The sequence below is a fragment of the Corvus brachyrhynchos genome, unplaced genomic scaffold (genome assembly GCF_000691975.1).
Source record: "Corvus brachyrhynchos isolate BGI_N302 unplaced genomic scaffold, ASM69197v1 scaffold89, whole genome shotgun sequence".
Taxonomy (NCBI): domain Eukaryota; kingdom Metazoa; phylum Chordata; class Aves; order Passeriformes; family Corvidae; genus Corvus; species Corvus brachyrhynchos.
This window is the reverse complement of record NW_008246063.1, coordinates 3,023,114-3,032,408: the sequence shown is the minus strand read 5'-3', so window position 1 is coordinate 3,032,408 and position 9,295 is coordinate 3,023,114. Positions and strand designations below refer to the sequence as shown.

Genomic DNA, 9,295 nt, shown 5'->3' with positions numbered 1-9,295 from the left:
TCCCAATATGTAACATTATTCCAAAAAATTGCAACCTCCTGTTTATGTTGCTACCACTGAACAGGAAAATACTGATGGGATCAAGGCATCAGTGACTGATTCATAAAATAAAATTATTATTCTTGGCAGACACGAAAAACCATTTCAAGTTGAGGTTTGGTGTTCTCCATCTTGTTTTGATGTCTCCAAATACTGTACTCATAACTACACTTCCCTGAATTTCCCAATACCATGCTAAGGAAAGGCAGAAGATTTGTGACGGCAAGTTTCAAAGCTGCCTTCATTCCTCATTCTCCTGAAGATGCACAAGACATTGCAGCCACAGAAGTAACCAGAGACATCTGAATGTAAAAATCCTTCCGCCAGTAATTTTGACCTCTGTGTACTTATAAATACAGACCCAAGTATGAGCCCATCTTACAGCTAGTTTCAAATACAAGAGATTTGACCCCATTTTGATGATTTTTTTCTTGTTCCTGAGATATTTACACCCAAAACCTCCCACCTTGGTTTATTTTACATTGGCTTGACATTAAAAAACCAAACTGGAGATAAATCTGGAATAAACAGAAGTGACTGGTTGCCATTGCTTTTTTATACTGGATAAACATTAAGTGTGTTTTAACTTGACCGGCTTTTCCTACAGGATGAAACAGGAATTTTGAACATGACCTTGCTGCGTATCCAGGAGTATCCAGGGTGTGCTTGTTACTGATTTCAGATAATTTTTAATTCCAGCTCGTTCTTACTCCCATCTCCAACAGCCACTGCTCCCTCCCAGACCAGACACAGAAAAAGCACAACTATTTTCCCTTCAAATTTTAGGGATGAGCAATTTCAGAGATTCGAGACTGATTTCAGCATGAGTAATAAAGACTTGGATAATTCTGAGTGGAAGATGACTTGAAGGAGGGTTTATCACAGAAATTATTTGACCGCCACAACAAGTGCTCCTGTTCCTACTGCAAGACCTTGGTTTTCATCAGTGTGGGACACTGTACTTAAACTGCACAAATGTATCCCAGCCAGAGCTGGGAAGAGAAGTGAGATGTGGCAGATAACAGCATTATTCCAAATGCATTTTTACTGCACCTCCGGACTGACAAAAGATATTTAAATTATATTAAATGTGCAGATTTGGTACTTCAAACATGAAGTCCAACACTACTGGTCAATGCAGGTCACACAGCTTGTTCCAAGAAAACTCAATTAGTGCACCCGAAACCACCAAAAAGTTTGTTCAGTATCACATAAAACCAGAACCTATACAACCACCAAAATTACTCTGAAAAGAAGACAAGTAATGGGTATTTTCCTACTGAAGAACTGATGATGGCTTGCATCCATATATTCAGTTTATATATCCTATGTCTATAAAACAGTATCTGTAGTATGTAATATACTTTATATTTTGTATTATATACTCTATGAAATACTATGTGTTATCTATTTAAAAAATATAAAAGTTAAAGCAAAAGATTGAAGGGGCAAATCTTTCATTTCAAGGACAGAACAGGAACAAGGAAGAAATTCTCTACAGTGAGGGTGATGAGACCCCAGCACAGGTTGCCCAGAGAAGCTGTGGTTGCCCCATCCCTGGAAGTGTTCAAGGCCAGGTTGGATGGGGCTTGGAACAACCTGGGATAGTGGAAGGTGTCCCTGCCCATGGCTGAGGGGGTTTGAATGAAATGATCTTTGAGATTCCAACCCAAACCATTCTGGGATTCTATGACATCCTCCCAACTCTGTGTAAGAAAACCCCAGGCACTAAGTCCTCACAATTATAAGCAGAACAAAATCCCTTTAATTTTAGGTTCAGAACACATGCAGAAAAGCCCACCTTCTACTAAATCTGGTTAGTTGATAGAACATTAACTTACTGACCTGAGAGGCACCACACCACTACGTGCCCATCTCACCTCCGTGCCAGAGGACACTGACTGAACATCTTGGGGCACAAATCCTAATTTCTTTGCCGCTCGTGTGATAAACATGACACAGGAATTAGCTCTGTACTGGGAACAGATACACAGCTCCCTGTCACCTGAGCAGTGCCTTTTCCCTCTGGGAAGGGGCTGGGATGGTTATCTGCACCACACACATGCTCCTATTTGACAGGTACAGCTACATACAACCATAAATCTGGTTTTAATTCTGCCAGGATGAGTCAAGATTGCTGCAATCACACACCTGAATGGACAAAAAGCTGCTTCTCAAGTCCTTGGCAATGCAATTTGTTGCATGGGAATCATTTGTTAGGATCAAATTGAAAAGGTTGCTCTACTCTAAAGTATCTTTGTTGCAATTCTTCAGATTATCTTGACCAACCATCCTGACACAGACTAGACAAAACCTCCTTTGAGCTGAATACACTGAGATTTCAGGAACATGATTCCTACTATCTCCCCATACCAGCAAGAACAGATCACTGCTGACTTGCAAACATTTAGTAGAAAGCCTATGAGAAGACTTTAAATCTTATTGCCCCATATCTTCCAAAATCAGCTAAGAAGCTGCAGGAACACACCCAGTTCCTTCCCACTCTCCTTCCCAGGAATAAAGATTTCACAGGACCACAGACCATTACTCACCCTGCGATCACTTATGATGAAAATGTTCCTTGATTCCATGACCTTTATATGGATGTTAAAGGAGAAAACTCAACCAGTATGGGAATCCATGACCAAATACTAGCAATTAAGTAATTAGTTTAGCTTCATCAAGAGGTATTGTTCAAGTGAGGAAAGTCTGGTTTTACTTTTAGTTCTACAGCACACCAAACTGAACTAAAAAGTTCAGCTTTCAGTCTCAAAATGCCACACTTCAGTCCTTACACTCATCCCCTGTTAATGTCTCCCTGTCCAGAGCATTACAGGTGCTCAGTTGCTGTGAGCAGCTGTCCCAAGTCACAGCAGAACTGAAGGTCACACTGATTTTACTCCTGTACTTATTCAAGATGAGGAGACTTAGGAAAAAGCTGTTTCTCCTTAGATATTTCCTCAGTAAAACAAGGGACAATACTTCATTTTCAGATTCCAATTTAAACAAAAAGACAGCACAAACCCCTAGTGCTTGCTGCTATGGATCTGCAACCATTGGCATGAGAAACACTACTTCAGAAAGCAGTGATGGTGCTTGGGAAAGGATTAAGCAATCTCCCTTCTGGCAAAGTAACAAACCTTGATTATCAAACAAATAAATGAAAAAAGTGAGCTTGTTTACAGGCTATTTTCAATGAAATGACTCAGCAGGATTGAATACACACAGAAATGCTTTTCTTACTATCTATGTAAGCTACATTAAATATCAGAAGACGAAAATCCAACCCTCTTTCCATATGCCAATAAATACAGCATCACCCAGTGCTGGGCAACCACCAGTTACCTCCACACCTCAGCAACCCCTCAATTACCTCCATACCTCAGCAACCTCTGCCCTTGACAACCTGTCAGGAAAAACTGGCACTCGCAGTTCTCAACAAGGATTCAACAGGAGATATTGCAGTGATCTCATTGATTTTGCATGACAATGAAATCTTCATTAATGCTACAATATTTTTCTAACTCCTATAACCAAATACATTTATGATGTCCTGTACTTAAGCTTCTTTTAATGTAACATTTACAAAGATATTTCCTTGTGTCTGGCTTTTGTTTGTTGTGCCAGGTTATAGAATGCAGCAGCTTGTACAGGCTTGCCTACTGCATTGTTATAGTGTATATTAATCTATAATGTCTCAAGTTTTTAATAATTACATGAAGAAATCCGTATCAGGTCATGAATTTAGGAATATTAGTGAGGGTTTTTTTTCCAGGTAATCAATAAAAAGTACGTACTCTTTGATGGCACATTAAAATTTTTACAAGACATGAATTTGCAACTATTCTATTTCAGCAACACTACAGCATGTGAAGGACTGAGACAAGCTAATACATTTCTTACAAATATAACACCAATCACAAAAGCTAATTTCAGTACCATAGTTCTTTCAATAAAAGCTCTGCTGGAAGAGGAGTTGCCCAATGAATTGCATTTGCTAGAAACACAAAAACAGGTAAGAGATCATCTTTGGGATCTACAGGTGCTAATTTTGCAATACTGCAACTGTTGCCAGGCTAACTGGGCAAGGAAAAGTATGCATATGTCTGTAGATGTATTTTACATACAGAAAATAAATATATACACACACAATGGGACTTGTGATAAAAAAAAATTCAAATATAAACTGAATAAGAAAGCTATTAGGGCTACAGACTCCTGGTTAACTTTTCTGCTTAATGCATCATTTCTAACAACGAAACATTCACTTGAGTGCCAACTTCCACACTTTTCTCTTAGGCCTTTTTTTCTAATGCTTCTTTAAAAAGATATTTAAAACATTTTGTTTTCCTTACTTAAGTTTTAGGTTTTTACCAAGCAGCTCAGGATTTCATTCCAAGCTGGTTCACTGGCTCATTACCAGGTGCTACAATCGATAAGATCATACCTCTCCATTACCCAGGGAACGCCAAATGCTCCCCCAGTCCTTAAAACAATCACTTTCCTTTCTTGTAAAAATATGTCAAGCTCCATCTTCCATTCCAGTCATCTCTGAATACAGGAACAAATCACCCCGGTGGGAATGCAGCAGACTCCCAGAGTTGCATAGTTCCTGTATTTTTAAGAATATTGAGCTACCACGTGCTGTGCTGTAACACTGAAGGGGAGAACCCCCCTTGCTTTTCCAGATTATTTTCGATGTTTAAATATATGCAGGCATATCAGGAATATGATACTCTAAGCCATCCAGTCTGGTGGAAGGTGTCTCTGCCCATGGCAGGGAAGTTGGAACTACACAGATGATCTTTAAGGTCCCTTTCAGCCCAAACCTTTCTGTGATTCTATGAACTTTTTTCAACTGCCTTTGAAAATTAGTGGTTTGATGAGATTAACGTTATTTTTCTTCTTTCTACAAAAACCTCCAAAAAACCCCAGGATTTGAAGAGATGCTTTTTATGATTTGCAAGTCTCACAGCCCACGAAGCTACAAAGTTAATATTAAGTTTAACAAAAATTTAGGCAAGTTTTCAATTTAGAAGGAAATGAATGATGTAGCCCATGTAGTCAGTCAACAACACTGTCAAATGACAGACCAGACTTTTCCTAGTTGTAATGCCCCCAGACACCAAGAAAAAGCACCTTATGTCACTCCTGAACTGTACCTATAGATACATTAAAAGTGCAAGAGTAGATGCTTCCCACCAGTCACTTCAACTGAAGCTCACTGTGAAGATGCAGCAGAACACTCATACAAACAGAATGGCTTTTCTCCTTTTCCAATACACAAAAGCCATTATGTTTCTACGGTACGTATACAGTGTCTGTGTCAAAGAAGCAGGAAACCTGGCTTTAGAGACTATTTACCTGCCTACAACCTTCAGGTTGAAACCTACAAGGTATCAGCAACTTCCCTTATTCTGTTTCCTACCACCGTGTCCCTCTTAGTGATCACCTATCACCTAAAAACCTAAGGGCCTGTTGGACTGAAAGTTATCACTCTGTTAGCAAAACAGCAGAGATCTATGACATGGAGATGAAAAAGAAACAGCTCCGAACTTTTCTCTTATGCATCCAACTGTCTTGCTTATATTCAACACATCTCAAGCAGGTCCCACCTGAACACACCCCCTGAATCAGCAGGGCTCACCAGAAAATAAACCCACAACATTTAACTTGGAACTGCTTCTCTCTTTAAAAAGATTGCAAGATTTGCAATAGACAGGGCAAAACTCTTTACCAGTAGATTGGATACATTTTAAAACACAGGTTAAAATTTTTAATATTTATTTTAATCAAGACAAGGTTTTTGACTGAATTTGGCTTAATTCTATTAAGCCACTATAGACTTTCCATGTTAGTTTGAAGGGCTGAGTTCAAGGACTGTGGTCACCCTGCACTAATAATTCACATGCCACACATTGAACTACATCAATTAATTCTTCATAAATGACTACACAGAACTCTTCAGAAGAAACTTCCTCCTCCTTGGGGTGGATAATTCACTGACCTGAGGCAGAGCTGTCCAACTATGCCTGGCTGCCACATTTACACTGCTTCCACTCAGTTATAGTGTAAGGTTAAAATGGCAGGAATTCACAGGAAACACAAGAAAAAAGTTCACCAGCAAAAGTATCTAAGTCAAAGTGCAATACATTATGGTACTAATGATCTTAACAAAGTTCAGAGATGTTAGAGAAAAGTCTTTAATGATCCATGACTACTTTCCAGTCTGTTGTTACAGGCAGAAAGGAAACATCCCTGTATGATCCCAGCACAAAGTTTCAGCATTTAGCTGGGAAAGGAGTAGTGACTGCTCAGGGATCAAGACACCCACTTCAGCATCCCCCAAAGTTGAAACTGAGCTTCAGGATGATTGTTCCACAAGGCCTAAGATTTTAAGTTTCAAATTACTTAATGAGAGGGAGGAAGCAGCCAAAAATGTCTTACTCCTTTCCTTACTAAAGTAATACAGACTTACTGAGAAGAAAAACACCAGCAACAAAATACACACTTCCCCTTCATTCACCCATCAGAATACCCTCAAATCTGGAGTGTGCAGATCCAGACTAAATTATTCAATTCAGTAACACTATTTAGATTAGATTTAGATGTGAAGAGGAGGCAAAAAAACCAACATCACAGATTTACACAAATACTTTCTAAAGCAAGCAAATATCTTATTCTCTGGTGCAGTCCGACAGACAGAGCCACAGAACTGGCTGCAATTAGGTCATCCCATGCTATCGCTAAGAAGATTTGACAATTTCAGATTTAAGAATGCTAAAAAAAAGTGGAAGCTCCATATGAACAGACTTACTGAAATATTTCAAAGCATTTTCAAAGAACAAACATTTGCTGAGATCCCACCTGGTACAATGAAAGCTTAATCTGTCCCATTCAAAAGAGAACAGAGCACTTAGAAAGAAGTTATGGCTAATAAAATATACACATCAAGATAACTTTTTAAGACATTATAAAATACTTTAAAAGTTTTATCCGTTTTTGCTACAGGTAACCTGAAGCTTTAGCAGCAAAACCAAAGAGTCGGAATAAAGACATCAGAACTAAATGGTTCTCTCATTAATGTATTACCTTTCTTGGACTGCAGATATCTCACAGCCCTTATCAAAGTAGGCCAGATCTGTCTCATTTCCCTAAGGTTAAGCCGGTGAACAGTACACAGAGTAATCATCAACTAAGGCATGGCCACCATTCAATGACAAATATAGCTCAAGCTATTTCTCATCTGTCCTATTTTTTTGGTAGGCTGCAATGTAGCTTTTTCTAGAAATCATCACAACTGGCAGCTGTGAGGATCCTGGTGCCTTTGTCCTCTTATGCAACTCCTGGTGTCCCCCTTCTTCCCGCAACGTGAAAAACAAGAGATTACAGGGCTGCTCTCCGTATTTTGGAGCAGAGGGGATGGATAAGCAATCTTCCCTGAAGAAGTTATATTCTGAGACCACAGGCGACCAGAGGAAGAGGTGGGATCATTTTTCATTCATTTTAGTTCCTGGAATGGGTGGGGGGGGAAATCAATACCTTTTATCGTGGCCCAATGCAGCCATCCCCTGCTGGGGGCATCCTCTGGGACTGGAGTAAGGGGAAGAAAACTGATACCTCAACACCAACCAGCCTTAATAGCAGACGGCAAAATCTTGCTTTTGCTTTCAGAAGATTTTTCTTCCCTAGTTTTAAAAGTTACTTTCTGGGAGGTGCCTTCATCTGGACCCTCACAATAGTCCAGGGAGATGAATCCCAATTTCATCCAATACTTTCGTTATCCAATTTATGGTACACAGATCTGGCATTGTTGTTACCCCTTCACAGTAAACAAGTTTTACTAAAAGCAAAGCACACTGTGTTTTAGCTTTGTTTCCAGCTACCATTACTCATTGTTTACTAACTATTATTCCCCAGTGAGCTGACAGGTTCTGCACTTCATGAGACCAGGGTGTGGTGCTTCAAGTTCTCCCATTTCTCAGTCACTTCTACTCTATGTGCTACTGTAATATGTCAACGTGTGGCGAAGACTAGTTTAGCCTGAACATTTCTGCAAGGTGCAGAAAACAGGCAAGACAAAGACAGTGTTAAATGCTTCTTCGTGTGTCCTCCTAATCATGAGACAATAAAAATTGTAAATGAATTTAATGTTATTTTTCCCAAGACAACTAATCATCAGCTATGCCTACAGCTATGCTTATTAAATCCTGAGTTCAGATACGTTTGCCCTGAACTTCTGAAGTAACTGGCTGTCCGTGATCCAAGATTACGGTGACGCAATACTTCACTGCCAGTTTCTCTTCCAAAAAAGAAAGTACATTGAAATGAAAGCGAGCACGATGCAAGTTATGCTTACAACCAGCAACACTCAACCTTTTACAGTTGTTTTCCATCTAAGGAAGATTTGATTCTATGGCTACTAACCGAATTTCAACCTTAATCCCTGTACACTCACACCCACAACTCCAATATACAAACACCGTCCAGATGATAATACGGTAAATATTAATGTCTTGGGCTGCAAAATAAGATTATCACGTGAACGACTTTCCCATGTCCATCTAACTATTGTTATGCCTCAATTTCAAGTCCAACCCTCTCATTGTAATAAATTCATGCTCTGTGGCTACTTATTGTCTGGGTTTGGGGTTGGATAACAGGGGTAGCAAATTCAGACATCAAGTAAAAAGATGTGAGTCTTCCACTGTAAACGCTCCCTACGATCAGGATCAGACACTTAAAAAACTACTTCTTCTAAAAGGTGAGTGAAAGCAGAGTCATCTTCGCAGTAGCCTTAAACATACCAAGATCACTAACAAAGCCGTCAGATCCTCACATCAGTGGCAAGTACAAACCAAACAGCTCAAGCGCTCTTTTCATTTCAAATCATTCCTAAAGGCAGAGGGAGAAAAAATAAAAAAACCCGAAGCATCCCAGCTGTCAGGTGAAGCAGTTCCTGCGGAGGGGGAGCTCCGCACTGCAAGCGCATGACCAGAATATTTTATTTTCTAGCTTGGCTTTGATAGGAAAAAACCCCATAGAACCACAGGTGGTAAAACGTTCAATTAAAGAGGGAGAGGAAAATACATACATATATATATACACATACACTTATATGTAAATAAGAGGTCGTTGTACCTTTAGCCCAGCACATGGGGAATGGGCTGCAGCCGCTTTTCTCCATGCAGCCCGCACCTGCCCGCCTCGGGGGCTGCTGCCCGGCCACCCTCAGCAGCCACATACACGGAGCGGG

The 9,295-nt window shown here is 39.9% G+C and overlaps 1 protein-coding gene across 10 annotated transcripts in view; it reads right to left on the bottom strand.

The window, feature by feature from the left end:
- The window catches only part of PTK2 (protein tyrosine kinase 2), a 179,152-nt gene that overhangs the window by 125,406 nt on the left and 44,451 nt on the right, over positions 1–9,295 (bottom strand). For 7 of the 10 annotated variants that reach the window (XR_001865987.1, XR_001865989.1, XR_001865990.1 and 4 more), the window contains exon 1: positions 9,181–9,289. The exons of 2 other annotated variants lie outside the window; for them this stretch is intronic. Coding sequence is in view for 1 of the 8 variants with exons in the window: in XM_017746659.1 (XP_017602148.1) it covers positions 9,181–9,283 (103 nt within the window). In the remaining 7 variants the exon portion in view is untranslated. Of the gene's footprint in view, positions 1–9,180; positions 9,290–9,295 lie in introns of those variants that run through there. One more of the 10 variants, XR_001865988.1, reaches the window with a different exon arrangement.